The sequence below is a fragment of the Neopsephotus bourkii genome, unplaced genomic scaffold, assembly GCF_033783945.1.
Source record: "Neopsephotus bourkii isolate Nb327-2 ecotype Australia unplaced genomic scaffold, CSIRO-AGI_Nbou_v1 NB_1183, whole genome shotgun sequence".
NCBI lineage: Eukaryota > Metazoa > Chordata > Aves > Psittaciformes > Psittacidae > Neopsephotus > Neopsephotus bourkii.
Window position 1 is genome coordinate 825,521 of NW_026901668.1, and position 27,656 is coordinate 853,176.

Here is a 27,656-nt window from a genome sequence, read left to right on the forward strand (position 1 = left end):
AAGGCAGAAGCTGTACCATGTGAATATCAGGTAATACTTTTCTCAAACCCAAAGAAAGAATGTCATGGTTTACATGAACAAAATATGACTTGAAACCATGATTTCCCCATTTTGTAAAGGTATGCTTTATCCCATTTTGTAAGGTGTTATCACTCACAGAGGAAACAGAGGTAGTGACATTTTTAAATTTACCTTTAAAAACTTCAGTAAAATCTTACAATTTTGAAGCCGATTAGGTTTGTTTGCTTTGTTTTATTAGAAAAAATACTCAGGCAAGGTCTACAATCATCTGTCAATTATAAATGACTTACAAGAAACTCATGAAGCAATAAAATTAAAAAAATACAAATACAAACTATATCTGAAACACTTCTATTTGGCAATTTTATAATGAATTCAAAAAAAGAAACAAAGATTACGGATTATTTTAAAGGTACAGAAAAAGCAGTAGGTGAAGTGCTCAAGCAAAAAAAAACCCAAACAAACCAAAACACTGCATTTTTATTTTTTTTTCAAAAATAAAGTCACATCACTACAGATTTTATGAATAATACCCTTATTAAACAACCATTCCAGAACATCTTATATTAGTGGTGCTTTTAATCTGCACTTCATTTTGTTTGATAAGATTTTGTTTGTATATAAGTAACATTTTTAACCCACTGGAGCTAAGCAAGACTCTCGTGTCAGTACCAATGCAGAATGCATCTGTATTATATTAACATATGCTCACTCCTGCAACCAAAGGGTTACTTTAAGTTTTATTCTATTTAATAAAAATTTAGTGTAAAAACTGCTGGTTATTAGTTTCACTGTAGTAAATTCCTCCCCAATAAGGAGGACTAACTCTGCAGTTTGACTGCATATATCCATACAAATTTTACATATTAGTTCCTTCCAATAGTAAGGAAAAAACTAATTTCGTGTTCACTATTAGAAAGGAGCGCCATGAATTAATTATGGGTACTATTCATCCCTCTAAGATTTCTGGGAAGGATGTTCAACGTATTTTTGTTCTTACAACAGATATTAACAGTAGTATATAGTCCCTTAGGTATGTAAAAGAAGGGGGTTTTTTATTGTTAAGGAAGGTGCTTTTTTTAAACAATTCTTCTGGCAGCACTAGTGAATTACAATATCCTTCAATATTATTTCTACCATAATATATACATTTTAACTTTCATGCCTCTAGAAAAACATCTACAGTACATCTCATAATATAAAAATATATTACAAATCTGCTGAAATATTTACAAGCAATGTCTATTATCTATATGCAACATTTTTGTCTCCATACAAAGACTAACAGGTTAGACGCATCTCTATTCGTCAGTTAAAAAAAATCCATGGCTTCTTGCTTATTAAGCAAGAAAATGATTTTACTTTCCTTTTCAAAGCCAACTTTGGTGCATAAAGGATTGAATTTCTAGATTTTTTAAAAAATACCATTTTCTTTACATCTAGAAAACATTAGGCCAAATAAAAAAAGTATAATTTACAAGTGAATGGGGATCCTAGAGGGTCAAAAAAAGTAAAATAAACCACCAATAACACTAACTGCTTACGTAGAGGTTTTTCAAAACCCCACCACTGATACTGATCACAAAAAAGCAGATCTCATTAACATACTATACTACTCTTGAAGAGGGGGTCAGACATACTGCAACACTCTTAACATCTTTAAACCGTACTATGTATTCATAGTTGATTGGAAAAGACAAGCATTCCATCAACATTCATTTAAACATTATAATCCAACATATTTTAGGGATCTGCAAAAGGACACAAGATTACAAATGACAAATGATTACTATCCACCATACTCAAAAGGGCAACAGGATAATCCCTTGGTAGCTGTACTATTGTCTGGCATGTGCTGTATTTAGTTAACATTGACAAGAAGCCTAATAGCTTGTTAACAGTTCTCCTGGGAATTATGAGTAAATGGTGATGGTTACTTTTTCTTTTCATCAAATATAAACTACTGTATTCACTAAAGAAAAAAGCAGCTTAAAGAAGCAAGCATGCAAAGCCTTTTAGTTGTTCCACTAAGTTGCCAGAAGAGTGTTTGCTCAGTCTCCCACTGTACCATTCCATGAAAATGTGGATATACAGTAATATATTAATATATTCCACGGAAGCATCAACTTCATTCACAGAATGTTTACACTAAGCATAAATATATATCTAAGAAAAAAAAAAGAAAAAAAGAAAAAAAGTAAAAAAAAAAAAAAAAGGATGGGATTTGACTAATGTGCAACTTTATTTCTAAATCCATTGTCAGTGACTAAGACTGCAGATGTCCCCACTTCCTTGGTTTTTACCTCTTCAACCTCTTCTGGGGCATTGTTCTGCAAAAGAAGACAGTACAGTTTTACATAAAAACCCTGAGATGTAAATTTGAGTCAGCTAGAGTATATTATGAAAACATGACTATATAAAATGTATTTTCATTTAATTTGATTAAAACTGAAAAACATTTCAGATGATCCTATATCGGCATACATTTCAGATTATTATTTCAAACTTTCTACTGGAGTCATCATTTTAGCACAAAATTAATAGCTGTTACTGAATTTCTTTAACCATTTTTTTTCCTTGTAAAGTTTCGGTCTTTATTTCTCTGATCTCCCACAATTGGTCCTGAAGCTCTTTTTAATTACACTCTGATCTATACTGCTAATAATCTAGTACAACGTTATGTATAAGGGACCTTATTTTTATTTGGGAGATGCAGAAAGGGTGGCTCATTTTTCCCAAGGACTTAATCTCAAAGATCATTACACTTTTATTTTAAAAGGTTATTTTTAACTTTTCAAATGAAACTGATATATCAAGGTAATCAATATAAACACGATTAACACCTAACCTGGATTATAAAAGTCACTGTGTTAAGCAGTCTTAAAACACAAAATCCAATTTGCTTGTAACATCTTTATGATTTACAGTTAACATCAGCAATTAACATACTAAAGTAAGTATTTTAAATACTTACAAAGAAAGCAGAAATAGTATGATTATTTATTTGGATACAGTAAACCAGGATTTCATTAACTTGATTAGTGAAATACATTAAAGGTGAACTGAAATGCTTATCACATACCAAAACTTCAAATTAGTGCTCTAGTTACTCCTTTAGACACTAGGTTACTGCATGTTAAGGAAGAAACACAGGAGCACTGAACTTCTGTTTTGGTAGAAAAAAAGACTTGTTGTGAATTAATTTCATGAATTTTTAGCACAAGTCCATAAGTACATATTTCTGGGCTTTGAAAAACAAAGAGTGAATTAAGCATTTCAATTACCTTTAAAAACTGTACACACACAGAAGTGTGGGTACTGAAAATTATGTGAGCACACCAATAAAGGGGAAAAGGGGGAGGAATCAGGAAATTATAAGAAACAAGATGGATCTTTAGGGCCAATCTGAAGCCCTAAAAATACAATGTGAATATAGCTTAAAGGCAAGTAACATGTACTGTCCCCTTCTGTCCCGCTCTGAAGAATCTTGTATTAAAAAAATAACAGTACTTGTTATAAAGTACAGATTTCAAGGTAATACTGCATGTATTACAGCTGAATATAAAATATGTAAAGGTAAATTTGGACTTTAAAAAATTGGCATACAAACCAGTATGTGATCTTAACAGAAGTGATCTTTCAGGATTCCACTGTGTGTACCTCCTTTACTAGAATTTCTGTACACCAAGCACAAAAAAGTAAAATACACTTGGTAAATACACACATTCCCCGTTTCTCAGTAACTAGAGTTCAGTTCAAGTAGTTAAGAAATTCTGAAACAACTTAAGACTTCAGAACTTAACCCCTGGACGCTGACAGGATTGAGGCTCCCTGGTCTGGTGTATAATGCATTAGCAATCCTGATTTTCCAACGTCAAAAAGTTAAGTGAGTCTTAAGACTATACTTGAGTTAAGAAAGTTTCAAAATTAGGATGTTACCTGTATATGTTTGGATCCAGAAGCAAGGCAGTATCTTTTGGTAGTTTTGATAAATGAACTACTTTAGTTTTTAACTGATGTCGCTCACTTTCATTTACCCACACATCCGGAAGACTATGAATAAATAAATAAAATAAAAATATTCAAAAAAGATAAACTGTTTTTCTTAACATAAAGCTATGGTAAACTAGTACATATGAAAATTTTTAAAGCAATCTTTACCTATCACTGTTTGAAAAACATCTTAACTGGAGTGAGAAAAAGACAGCCAAACTTTACACATTATACTTCAAAATTTTTCAAGTTCTCAGGATGGAAAATATACTAAAAAGAATTTAGATTATTCGAGAAGACTGCTAAGCCAAGTGTATCATGACAACAGCACTACAATCTACATTTTAACAATTTAATGTGAAAATTGGTAGCAGGAATTAAAAAAACCAACAAACCAGATATTTGAAAATACTTTATTTTACTGGGCATAAAATTCTTTGATGCTGTCAAAAAAAGGTAAGTAAAAACCAGAATACACTGCAAGCACTGAGCTTTGAGTTACACTAACGTGCTTGCTTCAAATTCAAATCTTTCAATGTAAAAACGTTCCAACTTTGCTGAAGTTAACTGTTTATCTTCTGAGGAAATATAGACCATCACCACAAAATAGTTTGGCTCTGTAACAGTTCTCATTGAGATATAGAATAAAACTTGGTCTTTACACATCAAAAGGAATTCCTGCTTCAGTGCCAATTGCAATGAAACTTGGGGAAGAGGGCTGCAGGTAACATACATCACTGATCTATGATTTGTACTTTAATTCTTTGAAACCAAACATGCCCACTTTAAGAGTGGCTTACTACATTATTGCTTCTTTTACTGAAAGCACATTGAGTTTTTAAGGCCCTGCTGAAGTTTTCAGGTAACATTAAGAAAAGCACTCAGCCTGCAGAGGTCATCAGCATCTTACTGAAAACCTGCCTTCCTGCCTCCTGTAAGTTAGCATTGATTAAAGCTGTGAAGAACAAACAAGCGATCCATTTTGCTTCCACTTTTTAAAACTAATTTCAGGTTGGGGAGAAAGTTTATGATCATAATTAAGAATTGTAACGTTTTCTAACATTTTGAAACAAGTTTCAAATTAAGAAACCCAGCATTTAAGACTATCTACATGAAAGTGTTTTCTCTGACCAAAGCTATATGCAATTTTTACATACTTCTGCAAATTATTAAACTGAGTCTCTATTTTTCATCAGTAAGCAGTAAATCAAATTCAGTTTTTCAGGTAAGCCATCCCAAAAGTTAAATGAAAGAGAGATCTTTTACCCCAGTAGGAAAAGCAGTTTCTCCAATGATACTTTCCACTTTTCAGATGAAGGTGGAAGAAAAAAAAAGGGTGGGGGGAAGGGGGAACAATACGTATACAAAACAGGACAGATGCAGTGGTCATGACACCACCTAGAAGGCAATCCATGTATCTGCTAAGGTTTAATACGGATCGTGAAAGGTGAAAAAAACCTAAGATTTTTTTTAAATAAATCCAAAATGGTTTTTTGACAAGCAATATTTAGAAGACATTTTTAGTAGAATCTATATGCTGAAGATGCAAAATGATATAAACCACAAAGAAGAAAACTTTTTACATTGAAAGACTATTTGAAATATACATAAAGAAAACACCTCAGTAAGCTAAGAAGTACTGGCACAAAGTATAAATTCCTGCTCCAAAAATGAAAAAAAATATTTCCCTCTTGGATGGGAAATGGGTATTTACCTTATTTATGGACTAGTATTTCACTTTCTGGGAAAAAAACTTAATGTACAGACAACCTGGAAGAGTTTAACAGTTTCTCAAGATGACTCAGAATACAAAAAGTTAAACCACTACTACTAGCTCCATCTGAAAGGTTGATGAACAGCTCAGCACAATGGAAAGTAATCATCATGGCTGCATTCAACTTTCTGCAGTGTGAGTATATTCACTGTGTAAAACAAATGGATGACACAAGCCATGATACGTTGCATTTGCTATTCTAAGCTGTAATAATCAAGGTGAAATTGAATTTACCAAATACTCAAAAAAAAAAAAAATCAAAGCTATAATATCCAGTGAAGGAAATACACCCTCTACCTAACCCAACCAAGATGCAAGAAATACCAATTAAATCGCATTATTCCTTTGACCTGACATTACTGAACAACTTGTCTTCTCCAATGAAGATTCTAATACTATACACAACTGCATGAGCAAAAGCCTCATTTGAATCTGTATTAGAAAAAAAGCAACACTGAATCTGAAAGATCCCCTTGTTCTAGAAGTGTCAGAAGAAAGAGATAAGGTCTCACCTATTTCAAAGAAGTAGAGAAAATATTTTTTAACTACATTTAACTACTTCATCTGTCCCAAGCCTACCTGAGGGAAGTACTTTTGTCCTGCATTACACGTGAGAATATTCATTTGGAGCAAGGTAGAACCTTGAAAACCCAAGAGGAAAAAAAAAAGCAGCCAAACATGCTGGAAAAGTACTTGGAGCTTCAGTGGGATAATCCAAAGAAGAAGCAACATGAGATGCATACCTCACAGGGCCAACTGTGGTTATTACAGTGCTAAATTTTGGCACCTAGGAAAGATTCTTGCACTTTTGCTGTTACACTGATGATTTTATGTTTTTCAGTACCTAGAAGTATTTTAGTATCATGATGAATCAGTGGGTAAAACAAAGAGGTGTTTTGGTGATAAATTTCCTTATGCATACAGCTGGCAAAACCAACCTGAGCTTCCTATTCAATAATCAGAGGACCTTGTTATTAATATCTATAGTGACAAAATGCATTAAGAATACAGCTTTAACTTTACCTGAATTGAGAGACTTAAGACTGAAAAGCTGAAGCAAAAATCCATTAAAGCAATGCTTATTATTTTTTCAATAACGACTTCTTTATAAAAAGCATTAAAACTAACTATTCAACAGCATAACATAATTTAGTGACAGTTCATTTACTCCACTGTAAATCCTTCCCCATTAAAATCCTATATTGTATTACTAGTAATATACTCACATGTCCTCTGGTGTCCAATGAAGCAAGAGTTTTATTTTTCCAGAATCTTCTTTTCTTTTAGCTATTACCTGATAATAATCACATAAATCATAATTAGAACCAATCTGCAGACTTTTTCTCAAAACATATTGCTCTTCATGTTCAACTGGATATTTATAAAAGGCAAACTGTTTTAGTCTTTGAAAGTTGCATTACTCTATATATAGTTAGAATATACCTTGTTTCTTTTGAAATAGTTCAGATTTTTAAGTTGCTACTCCAAAACCTTTGAAGAATACACGTTCCTCTATAAATACACTCACGTTGTTCCACAACACTTCTATAGAAGATGGAAGAAACTGATGCAGCTTATAGTTTAATTACAGCATGGCATAAGGATAAAAATCTTCTCTCACAAATGCTTTGACATTTGGCCATAGTGTATAACTGCCTAGGTAACTTTTACTCATTCCTTTTCAATACCTAAACCAAGCACTGAAAGAGGTTATGGCAAAGGCTACTTGGAAAAACTCACAGGCTTAGAGACCATTTAATGCTTAGGTAATGGGGACCCCTTTAACACTGCAGAGAGTACACTTGCTACTATTGTTCTGAAAATGAAAAAAATCAAATGACATGTCAAAGACCTGTCAACAACTGGTAAGAGTTTAAGCAGAACATAGATACTCCACTGCTAAGGTCCCAGACAAGAAGTGAGAACTCCTTTCTCATAGTTTCTCATACTAGCTCATGGTAGACCAGCACATAAGACACTCTCACAGAGAATAAAGTTTTTAGGTGCAAAACCCTGAAGCTAGAGTCCCAACTTTAGCCAGGATAAAGTTAGAAACACACACACAGGAAGTATAAAAAAAGAAATCTGTTCATTCAGATGCAAATTTATTCTTTGACACCAGCATGCAAAAGGTATCCCAAAAATTTCCAGTAACCTGAACAACAGTGAAAAGCCACTTGCTTCCTCTTCTGACTTACCCTTCTCCTACAGTACACTTCACAAGACTTAATACAGATTTTCCTATCTTCTTTAAATACCAATTCTCTTATCTTCTGCACCTCTGAGCATAAAAATCTTAGTAAAACTTTGAAAGATTCATACACAGCCACTGCAGATACTGTAAATTGCAAAACTTTTCTGAAAAGAACAGTGGCAACTGATCGTTATGGAAAAGGCTAAACTAAAACATAGCATATAAATACCAAAGTCCGTAATCTGCACAAACCAATTGTCCATCAACTCTGCATAATCTGAATATTATGGTTCTTATAAAAGGTATAAATGTACCCACTTTTAACACAATTAGCACTATGAAAATTTTACCATATTCCAGGCAGGCTAGAGTTAGAAACACAGCTATGATGCAGACAGATGCAAAATTGCAAAAATTTGGCAAAAAAATTTGAAAAATTGCTATTTTGATAATAGTAAACAGAGCTTTACAGTCAAGTCTGCAAAAGTTACAACTGAAATGGGAAAAAAAAACTAGCACATCTACAATAATGATGCTCTGGACTCAAAACTGTGTTGTAAAGAACTGAAGTCCATTAAGTTTTTCACTTAAAACTAGAATTCACTCAGCAGACGTATGTTCAAATACAGCTTTGTTTGAAAAAACTCACACTGTATTATCTAACTTTCATGCACTGTCCCAGAAACAAAAGGAAAACATAATTGAATTCAGCTCTGTAAACATTAAAGTGGTCTCAAATCAGAAATGGAGCTCTGCTGACCTCTTCTGGAAAAAGAAAAACACTTCACCCAGCAAACTGGTATACATCTTCAGTCATTTACTGTGTTTCAAAGTTTTAAGATTTCAAAACACATGTAACTAGTATCAATACACGTAACCACTGAATTGAAATACCAAAACCAGCTAAAACCAGTGAAAAATAGTTTAACATTCAAATATTATATAGAATTAATTCTAGCATTTCAATAAGCAGGGGACAGAGGAGGCAGGGACAGGACACATAACAGAGTTACCGGTAAGCTGTATTATTTAATCACAATAATATCTGCTCTTTAGGTCAAATGGAAATGATGGAATTCTGACAATTTATAGAAACAAAGTATCAAGAAATTAATTCCAATTAAAAAATAAAGGTGTACAAAAATCTCATAATGAAGTCAAATACGAACTCTGGACAGCAAAACCATTCTTCAAAAAGGCTTTATTGATGACTGCATTCTACAGCTTTCCATATCTATAAAGAAGAGCTTGAAAAATAAATACATATATAGAAAAGGAATGACTTTTCATAGATGGTGAAAGGTATCTATAGTGACTAATTAAAAATTCTTAACATTAATAATTTTTCACTAGGATAAGCATCCTATCAAATACCACACTGCGTGGACATTATTCTTATGCTGGGTAGAAAAAAAATAAAGCTACATGATTTATGTCAGTTTTCAGACAGCAAGACAATATTTTCTTCATATTTTTTACTTTTCAAATTAATGCCCCTGATAGCTCCACATATTTTTCTTCATCTGAAGGCGGACCACACAATATTATTCAGCCTGTCACCATCCAAATTCAATGTCCTAAAGCTTTTAAATTATGCAAAACGTGCTTGCATCTGAGGTGACCATTAGCTCAGTATAATAGCACAGATCGCAAGACTGCTTCTATTCTACCTTTTCTTTTCAAAGCCAAATTTAGGCAGTGATCAGCCATCACTGACATGGCTGATGTTCAGCACACAAGCCCACACAACTGTAGCAGCGTGCTAAAACAGTGTAGCAAAGTGCAGTTCAGGGCAGGAATCACAGAACAGTTCTCGCAGTTGTACAACCTCTCCCACAGCTGCCTAAGTAATTTCGTATCTCATCAACGCCTACCATCTTAAGTGGCACATGCACAGATAAGCTAAAAGGCCTTTCGCTACTTCCTCCAAGTTTATTCCAAGCAGTTTCAGAGCACATTCTGCCTTATGTCGTTTATGTCTCCTTATGAATAATTTCAGTAGACAAAGGTGAGCTTCCACAATCAAGTAGTCTGTTTCGATAACCTTTCAGATTAAAGCATACTGTGAATTGGAAGAGAATCCCCTTTTCTCACAGCACTGTAAAATCCATGCTGGCCATGAAAACTAGAATGAGATGTAAAGAGAGTAACAGCTAATCCACCTGCAATTATCCACTTGCAGCTGGTGCTCAATGCACATAAAGTTCAGGAGTAATCACCTGGGAAAAATTGGCCACAGACATTTATAACAATCATCAGTCTTGTAGAACAGGGTGAAATAAGCATATAAAATCATGTTTCATTTATGCAAAGAGATTGACAATCCAGTAGCTAGAATCATGTGTTAAGGTTAAGCCATAGCTGAAGGCAAAGCAGTCAACACTCCTTCCTTGGACTGTAGTTCATTTTGCGCTAATCTACCAGTTTACAAAGCACTCCCCCTCATTTTGTTACATCTTCTAATCCTTTCCTTCAGCCGAGTCTCTACTCTCCCAGGTTGGTTAAGAAATTGGAGGTTATACAGCTTTTCGAACTTTAGATCCTTATACTCTAATTCAGTAATTTCTTGCATGTTTTGAACTTTTCTAAATTAATACTGATGTTTATCCTATACAAGCACAAGTGAAATTAGCAAAACAGGATACAGTAATAGGATGAAAGGACACCTGGTATTTGCCTCCTCCTAGCAGTTCACTGACATTTTGCTGGCAAGCTTATTAAAAAAAAACAAAACACCAACTTCAGATCAGTGTCTTTAAATATTCAATTACATAATTACCCTCAAATTATATCAGCACTCTCATTCAGGACTATGGAAATGCTATCTGCATTGCATTCTCAATTGGAAGATATAACCAAATTTTTCTGCAATGCATACTTGCTGCTAGATATTTCCCCCAGTGTATCAGACAGGAAATGTTGCAAGCTATTCAATTTGTGAGCTAAAATAACTACTAACACTACTTTTTAAAAGATAATTTATTAATAGAAATAGACAAATCAACAGTGTAAAATATCCACAATTTCTTTTTCCTGATTAAATGCCCATAGCAGTAAGAGGAAAACAGAAATCTTTCTGAAGTATTAGATTTTTCAAACACACAGGTAAAAAAACAGAATGCATAACATATATACTTACAGTACTATGAAATACAACACTGTGGCCTTTTCCTAAACTTTCTATATGTGCTGAGAGGTTAAAGCAGATGGCTCGATGTCTTATAGCATCCAGTGTTTGTGCATCAAAGAAGTCATGAGGTCTTGCTAGAAAAAAAAGGAAAAGAGCTCCTTAGTATTCAACACACTGAAAGCATTCAAGCACATCCAAGCATGTAAGTAAGTCTCACGCATCATTAGTAAATAATTTATTATGGTATCAACACTACTTTGTCAAGGTGTTGTAAACAATTTAACTGAGAGGAAGATTACAAGGATGTCACCTTGTAGTGGTGCAAGTTTGGTCAAGACATACGTCATGTAGATAAAACAGCTATTTTGACCCACTGAACTATACTCGCTCAGTTTTTAAAGTTTCAAGTGAATTCTTGATCATTACATTTACGAACTCATTCACTTTGCTCAGCACCTCTGGGAATATCCATTGCTATCACCTCTTAAAAAAAAAGTCCCACTACAAAGAAACTAAGCCCAGAACTTATTATTAAATATGAGGTATAATTTAGTGCAAAAGCAGGTCTTACAGCACAGTCAAGAGTTACAATATTACTTCTGTAACTTCTTAAAAACTGTTATTAAAGGACTTCAAAAGATGATAAAGCTTACAATCAACAAATTAAAAGCAGAACTATACATATGCCTAATTTCTTAACTTTATTATGAACAATCTGAAAACCCCAGCTATTTCTATTGAATAGAAAACAGAATTGCTTGGTACTCCAGTGGAACACACACCAATGGATTAAGTAAGAATTATTGTGAACATACAGAAAATACCAGCCTATCAGAAAACTTCTGATCTTTTAAGGAGTAGTAACGCTGAACAGTCATGTGAAAAACTCCACACTGCTAGATGTGTTTGTTTCTGTGTACAAGTTGTCATTCCATGTTCCCTGATTATTGGTAAACATATTATTTCCTAGCCAAGAAGCACCACATACTACACTAGCATTTATAATGAATGAGTAAAGTGCAATTAACATCCATTTGATATTTTACAACTAGCCTAAAACCAGCCCTCATCCTTTTAGGAAAGGACTTTTATAGTTAAGTTGTTTGTTAAGTAAGCTTGAACAATAAAAATTATTGAATTCCGATTTGGAGTGTAAAGAACTATCAATTCTACACTAAAATTAGATGAAAAATAACTGCTACTAGGCACATACTTGCATACTGTTAGAAATACTCCGCACACTTTTTTAAAAATAAACCATATGGTACTGTAGTAAAATTACATAAGCAAGTGAAGCATGAATAAAACTATTCAGGCTTTTTTGAAGCTTGCGAGCAGTAATTCTCTATATAACACACTGAAATTAAAACTAAGATTTGATATTACGTTATCAACTATGTACCTTCCAGTAATCTGCAAAAAACAGCCACTAAAAATTCTGCTGTCTTCACTGAATATAACTTCTATATTCTTTTTCACCAAGCCTATCTATGCATTGTTTCAAAACAAACTACAAATTCCACTTACAGCTAGCATTTGCTCCACTCCTGGGACTACTGTTGTTAAGCAATCATCTGTACATTCTGTCCTTACTCTATCTCAGTTGGATACTGCCAATTAAGCAATCATCTCACTGAAATGCTTTCTCGCTGTAAGTGGCAAGTAAGCTCATGCTGCAGGTGGTCAGTGATGCAAGCATATAAATATTTTATAAATATGAGGGAGGAAGGAAAGGGGGAGTAGAAAGCAAAAGAAGCCCTACATTTTTGCTTTTGATTTCTTACATGAAATTTCTTCAGGATTTACCAGTGGATAACATTCAAGAGACACCAGAGAAAGGCCACAATTTGTCAAAGGCATAAGAATAGTTGTATTTATTCCTTATTGAGTGCTAATGTTGGATCTTCTCTGTGTCTTAAATCTAGATCCTCAAAATCATTTTCAGAGTAAGGTATCTCCTTTCAAGTACACAAATAAATTAAAATCTTCACACCAGTATCCTACTAAATGAAATTCCAAGTCTTATGTAACATAATCTTACTGTAAATTTCACAAACAGTAAATTTCCTTATCACACGTTTCTCCAACATACTCAATTATTATGATTGTTAATTACTACAGTGTCATCTTTTCTACTGGAAATGCAAGTGACAGTATTATAAACGGAATCTTAGGTTCTGAAAAATTCTCTGAGGTAGCTTCGGAGTAACAATACTGTGACCTATTCGATATACACAGTTTTAGTACGCTTGGACTATACTTCTAAATGACAGACTACAAGAAACAGTGAATGTGCATAAGTTTATCCAGAAAAGAAAGCAAACTACTGACTGTAATCCTGAATTACTCTGCAACACCAAAATTTATGACAAATCAGGTGGTCTCTACAGCACCACTAATGTTAACAGCTGTAAGGATGTCTATATTAAAACATGTTTTCATCATAAAAGTACTAACTTCCAAACATAAAAGAACACATAATATTAACAGACAGCAAAAAAAAAAGTGTAAAACAGTTTAAGAACCGCAAGACATTACAAAAGAAAGAAAAAAATATCAAGTAACAGAAAGAATTCTCCTTATAGTCTTAGAAGATCATGATCTCACATAAAGCCAAAGTAAAGTTTCCTTTCTTTATTCATGGATTAATGTTTCTCAGAAGGTATTTACTATCAGATATAAAACACAAAGAAAGCAAATTTATTGATTTGCTGTATTTAAACTATTAAGAATTTATACAAAAGGATGTTTCAATAGCAGCATTTATTAGCAATCAATTGCCAATGAATATTTAGTTAGCTGCTTACACGTTGCAGAAAAAGCCAGGGTCACTTCAAACCGTGAGGAGGAAGAAAGAACATGCTGATAACATTTTTTAGCAGATTTCATTCTTTAACTAAAACTAAGCTAAGAAAGACAAATTTGTCAAGGTCACCAAATCAACGGTAATCCACACAAAATTGTAAAAGAAAATCAATACTTAGCATTTTCAGAAAATGCCATCAACTTTGGATACATTTCTGGGTCACATACCCTCTGGAGAAATGTATTAGTCAGTTCCCAGCTCAGTTAAAGATTATTTCTGCCTTAAGGCAAAAAACTCTACAGCCAGCACTGCATTTGTCTCAAGAGGCAAGAAGATTAAAAAATTGTTCAAGCAGCTGTCATTTTTCTTGCTGAGCAACACTCGATCAAGACAGCAGGCCTTTCAAGTACTAGTCTCAACTTTCCCATAATATTTACTACTTACACGTTTTACCATAGATTCATTCAAGAATTATGTGATATATTCTTACTACAACTAGAACATCTTTGCAGGTAATTTGAAGTTTTAACTATGAAGCTCTGATTTGAAACTTGTCAGTCAATAACGTTCATCAGTTACTAACAAAATGCCAACCTGAAAAAACCTCTTCTGCATAGGGGAAAAAACTGAATAAAGACACATTAAATTGGCCACCTAACCAGACTGGTATGGAGAAGCAAGCCAGGATGCAATTCAAGAATCTCTGAAAGTGAAAATTTTTAAGGGACCAATCTTAGATACCTGTATTTTGAGTAACACAGCCAACAAATCAAGATAAGAGAAAACTGAACACACAGATGCTTTACCTGAAAAACGGACACAAACAGAATCTGGGATTGTTTTCCTCCCACCACAAGGAATGCCCACACTATAATGCTAAATATTGCCAACCCTACTGTTACCCACATCTGTAAACAACCACACTGAAGAACTTCCTATCTAAGACAAAGCTTTCAACAACTTCTGCTTCTGGAAATACTTACGTAATGACCGTCGTCTCTTGTTCTTTAACTTTCTTCTTTTATTTATTCCAGCTTTAGATGGAGATTCCTCTTTGGCCTTTGGCTGGCTGGCAACTTTTGAAGAGTTCTGCTGGCTGAAGTGTGTGGGCACATGACGGGCAAGTCCTCCCTGAGATGCAAAGCTGGCATTGCACCCACCAACTACACACTAATGAGAAAAACGAAACAGAACAACTGCATCAACATGGCACTCATTCACAAGAATTTGACAGATCTTTCAGTTTGACTTTTCTGGCTCAACCTCCAACACCAAAAGGAAGACAAATTCTTAATGATAATGCAATTCTTGAAAAATAGAAACAATCTGAAATAAACTTCTATATGAACTTTGTAACTTTCCATAATTATTCCATAGCATATTTTCTAGGCTATATTATAATCTGTAATATTGTATAGCATAAAAGCAAATCTCAAGCAATACACTTATGTTGACAAATGCTTCCCACAGAAAATAAATGCTTTTGAAGAACTTTCCCATTCAGAGATAAACATCCCCTTGTTTTCCAGATTTTCTGTACTTCTCAACAGCTCTCCAATCTTCTGTATTTGATAATAACATTTCCCTAGCATCCTCATTTCTTGTGACAAGGCAGAAGTAAACAAAACAAAGCCTTACCCACATTAAATTTTAAATAGCTTTACATTTTTTGTAAGTACTATGCAAAGACAGTAAAAAGCTATTTTACGGTTCTCAGACTTTTAACTTCAGTAACTTGGAAGTTGCATTAACAATTATTTTTTGGGATGCTACTGTTACTCCAGGAGTACTTAAGAAAGTCTTTATTTAAAGAAAATGGCCTCTCCTTCCCAAACAGAAAAGTAAGAAAAGATTTAACAATAATTAAGCAGAAACACAGAAATTGCAAGATACATGCGACTAAGCTAGTACTGGCCAGAATTATTATTGGTATTTTTTTAAGTATTTGGTTTATATTTACAATTATTTCATTTGCAAAATAGGTATTTAAATTATACTGCTGGGGAGGGAGGCACAAACCTTTTCTCTTGTATATTTGAGCTTACATGGGTAATAGAAAAGCTATTTTAAGATATGCATTCCATGATTGGCTGCAATGAATTGCGTATCCCCATGACTGATTTTCCTTCTCATCCAGAGAATAGTAGTAGGGCAAATGAGTCGACTGGCCAGTAGCAGAAAACCCATCACCACACTAAACCACTGGAAAAGTCCTTCTTCCACATCTGTTCTGCTTCTCCCCCTAGGTCCTCTCTTTCTCAAGCTCTCATCTGTACCTCTCTTCTCTAGCACTTCTCTTTACAGCAAACTGTATGAGACAGCTCCAAAAGGAGCTCAGGAATAAGTAATGCTGCAACTGTGTATATAGTGCTAAGTTTTCTCTTAAGACTAAAGATGAATTTGCAAGCCTGTACAGTAATCTGCCCCAAGCCTGCATATTTGACTGAAAGACAAGTAAACAACAGTAGAACACCATCCAGCATGTTTTGTCCCTAAAATCCAACTCTGATGTTTCCCAACTGCGGCTGTGGAACTGAAAAGTCTATTTCTGCCTCAGCCCTAGTAAATGGTTTTCCAGAATCTTTATAAAATAAAGTGCTCACGAAGAGAAAAACCTGTGTTATTTCTGAGGATTTGATACTTGCTAAGGGACTACAAATATGTATATATCATCTCAAGACGGTAAAAAAAAAACAAAAAAATAAGAGCGTTTTTTCACATTTCTTACTTGCCTTTTTTTTTTGAGGGAAAAAAGAAAACAAACAAACAAAGAAAAACCCAACCTTATAGGAGCTCAGGGAAAGTTTTCTAAGTACTGAACAAACTACAAAAGCTTTAGGATCCTTCACACTGTATTTGTTCGTCCCCATCTCTCCCACTAATAACTATCTCAAGAATTGTGAAGACTTTTTATCAAAAACCTACCTACACCTTTTTACCTCGCTCTATGATTTCCCATGTTTAAATAAGAGCAATATTGTATGCTTATACCATAGTGACTTAAAATGTAAGAAACCCCAGCACACCTATAAAACTCAAAATACTCAAGATCCTGATCTCAATTACACTCAATGCAATATTTATTACTTCAAATTAATACTGAAGATTAAAATTTACACTTACAGAACCATAAAATATTTTGGGTCAGAAGGGACCTTTAAAACAGTTCCAACCCCTCCACTATAAGCAGGGACATCTACTAGACTATGTTGTTCAAACCCACATCTAACTCGATCCTGAACCCAACTCATTTAGTTCTATTAAAGATAAACTCACAATCAATAGATACAGGTAAGATACATGCATGTATTAGATCAAACAATTTTTTATTCTCCAATTTTTAAGTCCTTGAAATAGCTGTCTCGCCCTTAAAAGCAGTTTCATGAAACAAAGCAACTAAGTCTAAACTTAGGTTTAACTTTAAGGTGCTTCTGACTTCTGCTTTTACCTCTTTCCGATCCTACAAACACTGACAGAAAAAACAAAGACCAAAAAAAAAAGAAACCAAAACAAACAAACAAAAAACCCACACCCATACCCTGAAGTTCAATCACACTGAGAAATTAAAATTTCAGCCTTGCCAATGCCTGCTAGAGGTCAAAATTAGCCTAAAGTCTTGGTACAGTTATGCATTATCATATTCCACGTTTATTAAAGTATAATATCAAAAGGCAATACCTTCTGGAAATAACAAATGAACTTCGTGTCAGGCACATCTCTAGAGCTTTTTAAAACACAAGTTCATAAGACTCAACCGCATTTCTTGTAAGATGGGGAACTTTGGAAGTCAAAATGCAGTTTGTCAAAACAATGTCATAATTTGACTTTTGTCTAGTCATCTACAAAGAAAAATACCACAGATATTCTATACAAATTATCTGCAGAAGCTACTACTTATTTTTCTTGCTTTTCCAAGTTTTACTTTCAAAATTCCTAAACCAGCATCCTTAAATCTTCAATATACTCAACTTGCAACTAGAAATTATCTTCTTCAGGAAAGCCTATTTATACTCTGCAGCCACAGTATGAAATACTTGCAGAAATTATTACATTCAGATATTGTGTAGTTTGAGACTGACTACCTTATCATGTCATCAAATAACGAACAGCTGATATATCAAAGATGACACATAATGCCTTTGCAGGAACAGGAAATAGTAAGAGGAGAAAAAAATCTTACCTGTTTTTTTCCTTTTTTTCTCTAAAATAATATATCCAGCAATCCGTTACTAATGGGTAAAGTCTCTTCTCTCCAAACATAAAGGAGCAGTTCAGGCTGTCACTTCAGGATCTCTGGACGGTAGGTCACACCAAATCAGCTTCCCACCAGATAATTATACAGATCTAGAGGGCTTCTAATAAATCAAACTCAACTATTATGTACAACTTTAAACCAATCTTTTCGTTTTTCCCCAAAAACCTATACCTATAAATTTTGCATTCAATTTTAAATATGATAGATTGGGTCCGGATTGGTGGATATGTTACTTCAAGAGAAAATAAGTCAACACATAAAAAGTTTAATTTCTCCAGTGTACCCATACCCACCACTATTAATGGGCAGTAATGACCAGTGACTTTAACAAATAGTATATTAAAAAATCTAGTAGTACAGGGTGTTTGTTTTTTTTTAATTCAGAATAACCAAATCTCCTTTTTAGAATATTCAGTGTGCAATTTTTTCCAGTAAATCTAACAGTAGTATTTTAGACATCTGGATAAACTTTCTTATTGTCTCAACATCTACGAGCTGAGGCAGAATGCCTTTACATTTTCTATCTGCATCTGCAGTGCTCTAATGGTTAGAAGATATTCTGCCAAGAGAGTGACAGATATGAATTCCAAATGAGGACTGAAGCTGCTTGGCTGTGTTTTCTGCATTTCAGCAAGTATAACTCTACTGAGAGCCTATCAAATGCAGTCACCCCTTAATGATTTCTGAAGTTACAGGTGGTAGAATGAGCATCAAATTTCATTTTTATTATTAATTTCTCCCTCATTCTCCCCTTTTAAACAAAGGATGAAAGCCTCCAATGAACACTGTACTGTTATTCTTTGTCACTGAAAGCATTTACCCTACATGAGCAAATCCTGTAGAACTGATCTTAAACATTAAGAGCATACCCACTGGAATCAGTATGTGAAAGCAGCTGGTACAATATGCACATGCAGTCATATTTACAGAAGACTGCTATATGCAATTATTTTGCATAAAGTCTCCATTGTTTTGTGCTCACTCTACCATTCCATAGAAACAGATAATGGTTTGGGTTGGAAGGCACCATCTAGTTCCAAGCCCCCTGCCATGGGCAGGGGCACCATAAACTAAACCATGTCACCCAAAGCCCTGTCCAGCCTGGCACTGAACATTGCCAGGGATGGGACATCCACACCTTCTCTGGGCAACCTGTTCCAGTGTCTCACCACCCTCACAGTGAAGAATTTCTTCCTTATATCTAATCTAGGTCTTCCCTCTGGCAGTTTAAAGCCATTCCCCTCTGTCCCTTCACTATATGCCCTTGTGAAAATTCACTCTCCAGCTTTCTCATAGGCCTCCTGGATCCTGGAAGGCTGTTGTAAGGTCTCCCCTTCATTGTAGCTGCCATCTTGTATTTGATCACCTAGGCTACATTTTAAGACTTTGATATGTCTTCAAGCAATTTTAAATGCCTTGTACAGCAACAAGGCATGGTCACTAGTACCTCAATTTTTTTTGACTACCAGAAACCATGCTGAAAAATGCAGGCTGTCACATCACATTAGCTATTCAATTTTATTTATTATCTGTAACAGACAAGTTTAGCACAAGTAAGGCAGAATTTCTTCATTCACTTTTTCTTAGCTTGCCAAAGACAGTTACTGCATTAGTTTTCTAACTCAGCAAATTATTTCTCTAGATACACCTGCCTACATGTTCTGAAAGCCTGAAAGTCTTTAAGTTGCTGAACCCTCAACAGGACCACCACTACATGCTGGTGATAATACACAACATTCCACCAGCTTCTAAAAAGCTTCAAAAATTATGTTATAAGTGTACTAAAAAAGAATTATGTTCAGGGTTTCCTCTCTCAGCTCTGGATGCAGAACGATATACAAGCATTAAACATACTAAATGTCTTCAGAGAAACAATTAAATGCTCTGAAAATACCTATATTAAATGAACATCTACAATGGCCAAAAAAGCCAGCAAAATATCCATTTACGTTGTTCTTCATGAAACCCAAGGCCACCAGCATTAAACACTTAGGAAAAAAAAAAAAAAGGAGAGAATAAACAGAAAAGTGAATGACTAAGGGGACTGAGGTTCTAAATTCTGCCCAAAAAATCTAGGGTTTGGGGTTTTCCCCCCCCCCTTAGTTCAGCAGATGACTCATATACAATGTCTCCTCCTTATGAACAGGACATACGCTACCTAGAAATTGTCCCATATAAAAATGAAGTTAGCATAACAAAGGTATTCATAATGAAATTTAGCTTTTCTGAGACAGAGGTATTGCCAGATTAATTCTGAGGGGGACACACAAACAGGAAATAAAAGGAAAAAACTTATGAAAATATGAAACATTGCCTTTTTAATTTAGAAGTGGGTTTATTTCTGTGACAAATGAATTACAGTCACACAATTTATACGTACGCATGGAAAGGACACGTAAACCTACAACTAATTTTTAATATGAAAGCACAGCAGCTCATTTACAGCTGGATAAAGCTTTTAGTCAAAGAACACCACACCATGTGTATCACAAAATAGGTAATTAAATCCAACATGGGCAACTACATAAAATGAGTTCACCTGCAAGCAAAAGGATGACAGGAGAGAGCAGGAACATATCCTTCAACTATTCTAAGTTCTCTAAAACGACAGATTCCTTTATTTCATGCTAGAACTCAAGTATATTCTCATGAGACAACAGAAATTTCATTTGCAATTTAGGTTTGGGGAGATTTGTTGGAGTAATCGTCAAGAACACGCGGTCCTTAATCCAAATCTGACTTGAAAAAAATCTGGCTTTTCCTAAAAAAAGAGCAAGATTTATAAGAACAGCTAAATGCACCAAACAGAAACATTTGCTCTGTTTCTGAATGACTGCTGTAAAACAATTAGTAATGGCTGTTCTTAGACCAATTAAGGTTAATATCCAACACTTTAAAAGTTTTTGTATCAGACAGTAGACTTCTAAAGCTCATAAAAGAAAAGAAGCAAGGGGAAAAGGAGTCTAGTTAATTAATAGGTTGTTACCATAGACACTTACTTACTTGGCTACCTTATGTGAGCCCTGAAGCCTATATTCAGTATAAATGACAGGGGAACAAAAGATGCTACGAAATTCTACTCGGACCACAATTACCCTCCATTCAAAGCCCCCAGGAACAGATTGAGAAATAGAGAGATAAAAAACAGAGAGATTAAGACAACAGTAGGAAAAAATGCTGAAATGACACACATTGAGCCATGATGATTAACTACTGCAACCCTAGCCTGTATTTTCTTCTTTGCCTTTGTTCTGACCAGAAAATACAGAAGATCAGCTGGTGAAATAACACATATTTAACACAGAACTAAGTGTTGTAAATTTTAGGGCTCTAGCTCTCATCGGCCTAGCCAAAACACTGGGATGACAACTTCTACTGACTTCAGCAGGTAACTGACAGACTCGGAAGCACTAGGTATATATCTGAGCTATGCCCACCTCTTTAAAACCCAGTGTCTCTAAAATTGAGTTTCTTTGATCCAGACCAAAAAAGTACACAAACTACCCTACTGCAAGGCCCTCTTTCAAGACCAAAGCTTGCCATTATACTTTAATGTATGTAAAATATTTAATTCCAAAATGAGAAGACCTAAGGTACAAGTTTATTCTGATGACGTTTTTTTCCTTTTACTCAGGGAATAGCACTTAAGATTAGATCAGCTGCTGGAACAATCATATCTGCAAACTTCCAGGGATCCATGATCATTGTGCTTCCAAAAGCATGCCAGCCTTATTCCTTTGAACAAAAGGTACGATAACCTCAGGAGCAAGTTTCCTGCTGTTATTCATTCTCAGTTCATTCTCAGTCAGAAATTTTCAGACTAAACTAACCGGTCAGTATGGAAAAAAAAGTCTAACCTTTATTGAAAAAAAAAAACACCTCTTTTCACATGCAATGCACTATTTTTACTCTCTAGATTTGGAGTAGTTCTGTTTTCTGTAATACCTACTGATAAGCTATGCAGAAGCAGTAACTTCTGGAAGGAATCACTGTAACAGAAAAGTATTTTTTTGTAATAAAGCTGCCTTAAAACTGAAAAAAAATCCCAAGAAACAAAAACCAAAAGCCAACAACCACCGAAGAAAACAAAACAAAAAAACTCAGAAGATAGTACCTGAGAAGAAGAGAGAGCGAAGTGAAGAAAGTGACTAAAACTTGGTGAGGTTGGGGAATTGGGCAGAGGAAGGCATAAAATGCTACCTAAACTTACAAAAAAAAGAAAAACAGAAACAAAAACCCTAATTCATTTTCATATCCTACATGGAACGAGAACTTCAGTCTGAAGTAGTGTGGGTGGGACTTACCATCAAGTGATCCAGGACTGACAGCTATGAACTGCCCCAACTGTATCCATAAGAGGATGAAGCAACTCATTAATAACGGATTGGTGGATATGGGAATGATAAACACTACTATACCTAGAATTGCAGGTACAGATTAGGGGAAAAAAGAAAGAGAAAGTTAGCAAATACTATGCAGGAAATACAATCAGCTCAATGGTCCTGCATTCCTGACTTATTATTCTCTGAGCGGTTAACCATAATCACTGACCGTGGTTCATTTGAGTTTTGTTAACAGAACCAACTCTTACTCCAGCACAGAACGTGCACCATCAGGCATGATCCAAAGTTTAATGTGAAAGTGTAAAGCATGAGGTGAAATGTCTTGCTGTTAACAGTATAAGCAGCTCAACTGGAAAATGCACAAAAAATTCAACATCAACATTACTTTCTTTTACATTCCCCTACCATTTATAGATTAAAAGAAAAAGGGATAGAGAAACAGTAACAATATCTTCACCTGTTTTCATAACAGAACAGCACCTTTGGGCACTATTATTGCAAAAGTGAAGGCTCAGCTCACTGGATACTTTTTAAGAAATTCTCCTGTAATGGCATTTTCAATTATTATATTTTATGAGGAAAAATAAATACGATTACTTGTAAAATAAGGGATGATATATCATACAGAAAACCTTACCTTGAAAGGTTTGTCCCCGCTGTGTGTCAACATATGCCTCTGCAACCAACTTTGACTTGTTGAAGGTGTATTATATACTTTGCAACCTTTCCACAAGCAAACAAACACCTGATAGAGTAAAAACGTGGTAAATTTACACAAGTCAAAGGAAACAGTGAAGAAAAAAACAAATCCATCAGATTAGGAAAGAAGCCTGTTCTCACAATACAACGTCCTTCAAAGAATTTTGAACAATAACCATTTATTTTGCAACACACTTCCCATATCATAGGATCTCACATCTCACCAAAGAGAAAATAATTACAACCACAAATAGTCAAAAAGCAGGTCAGTGGAATAAAGTATCAAAAACCAGATGCTCCTGCAGATAAGCACAATTAAAAGCCACTGCAACCCCCATAGAGAGTTTGTGTCTGCAGTCAGTATCTGTATCAGACACTGAGACAGAACATTTTTAAATCATGAATTCACATTTTCTGGGTAGCAGATAAAGAAATAAAATCATTTACTGCCATAAGCAAATAACAATTTTATTCTTCGAGCATAAAAAAGTAAAAGCTCTTCATTAGAATACAGTTGTTTAGATACCAGAGTTACATTATGGAATACTGGATACTTCTAGTTAGGGCCTTACATTCAATTCCTGATAAAGAAAGTTACAATTTCTAATAGGATTTAAAATCTGTAAGTGTTCTGAGATTCTAGTGTACAGATCGGTCACATGTACAATAGTGCATTAAGGGAAGTAAGAACTTACTCATGCTGCTTTTCTCTCTCCTCTCATTGTGTCTATCCATAACCGAGAGAACAAAAAAGCTCCATGAACTTCCTTTTCATTAGAATGTTCTCAACAGGTCTGTGTGTGAAGGGAGGTATAACCCTAACCTGTAGGAGGCAAGACAGGCCCCTGGAATAGCACTGTCCACAATACACATTTTCAGACCTGCAGGGAACTAACTGAATTCAAGTTTCTTGTTCTCTTATGTAGATTAAAAAAAATAACAATTATCTTCAAAAGGTTGTATTTTCAAAACAAAAGAGCACCCACAGAAGGGCTACATACTTGTTCTGTAATAGACAGATAACCTGGCTTTCTAATGCAAAGCTGAAAAACCATACATATCTGTATGACTGATACATAAGACCAACCCCCTAAACCAGTTTTGAGATCCCCCCCCGGAAGTCACAGAATGGGAATTTCCAAGATTTCTAGCTCTGCAACAGCTCCGTAACTGTCTCAGTATTTCCACCAGCAACTGCAGCCTGCAGGGCACACAGCAAAAGACATTACGATGAAGCAGTTGGTTTTACAACAACCCACCAGAAGTCCAGTCCCCCCATTTTTGGGAACCCTTGACAAAAGGCTGAACCCAAAATATTTCAAGGAAAAAAAATCTTGGAAGTAAAACTATTTTGTCAAAACATTTCCTGGACTCCTCAAGGATTTATCTGGCTTGGTTCGGAGCCATACTTCAAATTAGCTTGAAAATATACATTTCACTATTGAAGGACGCTTACCACATTGCTTTTAAGTTCTCAATAAGCAGCTGCTGCCCACACTGTTTTTCAAATGTAGCTAAGCACTTTTTTCCACTGCAGCTAAGTAATAACTGAAATCCAATCAAAACCACAAGAATATCACTTCTAACACCACTTAAACACCTCACCAGCAGGTGGCAGACAAATCCTTGAAACAAACCAGCCAGGATCAGTCCCCTTCCATAGCGCCAAGTTCAAGAACTTTTAAAAAAAATAAACCAACTCCAACCGGGTTGGTGTGTGTGTGTGTGCAGTGTGAACTGACTGCAACAGTTATCAGTCGCTTGATGCTTCCAACAACCTCATCCTTCAGGAAGACAAATACAGTCTAACATTTTCTAAATAAAAGCAACCACAAATCACATCACATGGTAAAACCAAACAAACCAAAACCAAAACCAAAACAAGCCACCCTGAAATCTTTCAGCCCCTTTTTATGAAACAAAATGGGGTCATAGATAGGCTAATAAAGATCCCCAGAAATGCAGTTATGTGGAAGCCCACAGGATGCCAATACACCTCATCCATTTCATTGTTTCAACCAAGATTCATGTAACACTTTTATGAATAGAACCTGTGCAACAGAACTACAGAAATCATATCATGGGTGGCTAAGGCAAAAACAGCTCATTGGACAGATGATTCTGCTCAGACTGAGAAAGAAGCAACCAAATATGAAAGTTCAATCATGCAAAAACCACTAGCTAAATACAACCAGAGTCATGGCTGTCTCAGTGACACAATTACATAACAAAATATTTAAATTAATTCAAATTAGCATTTTATTTAAGTCGCTTACTCACTCAGGCTAAACTGTAATGGCCTAATATTTTACTTCTGGAGAAGTGACAGGACAGAAAGTCAAAAGATAATGACTCTTCTAGGTTAAGGATTCATATTAGCTCTTCAAGAAATTTAAGAGCTGCAATATATAGCAATGAAAGCAGGCAGATTGCTTGTCTTTGATGTAAAGGTAGTTTATATGACATATTCCAGACATCAAAGGCAATATGGGAGGTGCGGGTAGTTAAGTACAGAGCTGAAATTACTCTACTGGAAGATGGTTTGAAACATTAAAATTGTGAGACCAATGGAAACTGCATCATTTGACCAGTGACTAGACAGAAATATACATGATGATATACGTACCTCAATTTAAAAAAAAAAAAATATACAAGATGCAATTATATTGACGGTATACTTGCCATCAGTACTATAGAGCTGTTTTGGTGAGACTTTGTCAATTAGTCTTCATCTTTGCTATTATACATTCTGTATACATTTTACCTCTAATGAGACTCTATTCATAAAAATCAAGATAAAACTTCACCTGAGCTCACATGCAGCAACACCTACATGAAGAGTTTTAACAAACTGAATTCCAAGTACAAGCACTTAAAGACATACCAACAACTTCAGGATGCCAAGAAGTTAGCACATCAAAAACCTGACAGCTTTAAATCACTTACTAAGAACTCACTACATTCTTAGACATTCAATTAAAAGCACATAATACCAAATCTAGTGAACTATGAAGAAGAGAACAGCTAAATGCTTACTACCAGACTGCTGCAGACCCAACTTTTGTTGCCACTAGCTACAGAACTGACACTTTAAAATACACAACTTGCTAAGTGCCATTAAAGAGCAAAATACTGGCAACTAAGAAAGTGGAAGGAAAAAAAGTAACACCAACCCCTCCTCGCTGACCATCCACGTGTATGGAGCGAATGTGATCTGCCAAATCTGGGCTGGAGCTGAAGCAAGCATGACAGTGGTCCCAACAACAGTTATAAGCAATGCTTTTTGCAGAGGAGGCAGGAACTCCTTGTCCATTCATCATGACTGGAGTTGAACGTCCACTGGAAATTGTGCTGTCTACATCCATAATAGTGCTGCTTATGCTGCAAGACAAACAAACACACCAAAGTTCATCTTTGTTGAATGTTAACAAATAAAAATCGTAACTCTTTGGGGTATGGTTTCAGACATATTTATACAGGTTGAAAAGAAAATCTAACACAAACTTACTATTTATTGTGGTTCATTACTTTAACTAGAACAAAGAAAGTCAGGACATAGCAACTTGACAGTATAACTTCTCCTGGACCCTGACAATAAAACAGGGATGGAAAATTCTTCAATTCACTGACTTGTCAGAAAATTAACTCTCGTGTGATTAACAAGGCTATTTTTGAGCTACATTAAGCAGCCATTCATTGTTTTTATTTCCTGGGGTGAGGGATGGAATGGTGACGGAAGGTTGACGAGGGTGGAAGGCATGATGGGTCAGACCAGACATGTATCTAGCCCAGCATACACCACTAACAATAAAATCCTTAAAAAGAATAGAGCACTGAAGTTCTACAGAAGATTTAAGGTATTCCCACACTTGCCCCAGCATAGTGTCCGTCACATTCATGGTCTAAACTAGTGCTTTTTGTTCTGTTCTTAAAAAAAAAAAAAACCAACTTTCTGGAGCAGCCAGAAGCAGCAGTGGGAATATGTGGCCACCAGGGGTCAATCTCATCAGCCGTTCTGATCCGTACCTTGGGAGATACAGAGCCAAATGTAAATCGATCAGAAAGAAATTGCAGAGAGTATACTCTTTCCACATATAAGCCAAGAATAGGGAAACAGACTGATATTCTTACTGCATAAGCATTAAGTAACTACTGATATATCTTTACCTTGTGAACCTGTTCTTTGCCTTTTAGGACCTTTATGGTGTTTGCCTCCACAAAGCCTCAGCATCACAGAATAGCTTATCTCTCAAGCCCCTGAAGGCAAGGTGGTTAAACCTCCTGCTCAAACAGGAGCAAGTGAGATCAGACTGCTTGTGGTCTTGTCCAGCTGAGTTGTTTAATGGGCGTGTTCAAAGGCTGGAGTTTCTGCTACCTTTCTGGACAATTTTCCCAGTGTCTGACTAACTTCGTTGTGGGGAAGAGAGAAAATTTCCCAACA

At 35.2% G+C, this 27,656-nt stretch overlaps 1 protein-coding gene across 3 annotated transcripts in view; it reads right to left on the reverse strand.

Annotated features, from left to right (window-relative positions):
• Positions 1 to 234: 234 nt before the first annotated feature.
• The window catches only part of AEBP2 (AE binding protein 2), a 43,330-nt gene continuing 15,908 nt past the window's right edge, over positions 235 to 27,656 (reverse strand). The window contains exons 2-9 of one of the 3 annotated variants that reach the window (XM_061363892.1): positions 26,389 to 26,596; positions 23,154 to 23,261; positions 14,902 to 15,088; positions 11,122 to 11,246; positions 7,015 to 7,082; positions 3,961 to 4,074; positions 3,632 to 3,698; positions 235 to 2,351 (exon numbers count right to left, since the gene is read on the reverse strand). In XM_061363892.1, coding sequence (XP_061219876.1) covers positions 3,644 to 3,698; positions 3,961 to 4,074; positions 7,015 to 7,082; positions 11,122 to 11,246; positions 14,902 to 15,088; positions 23,154 to 23,261; positions 26,389 to 26,596 — 865 coding nt within the window. In that variant the 3' untranslated portion in view covers positions 235 to 2,351; positions 3,632 to 3,643. The remainder of the gene's footprint in view (positions 2,352 to 3,631; positions 3,699 to 3,960; positions 4,075 to 7,014; positions 7,083 to 11,121; positions 11,247 to 14,901; positions 15,089 to 23,153; positions 23,262 to 26,388; positions 26,597 to 27,656) is intronic. The other 2 variants (XM_061363894.1, XM_061363893.1) reach the window with 2 other exon arrangements.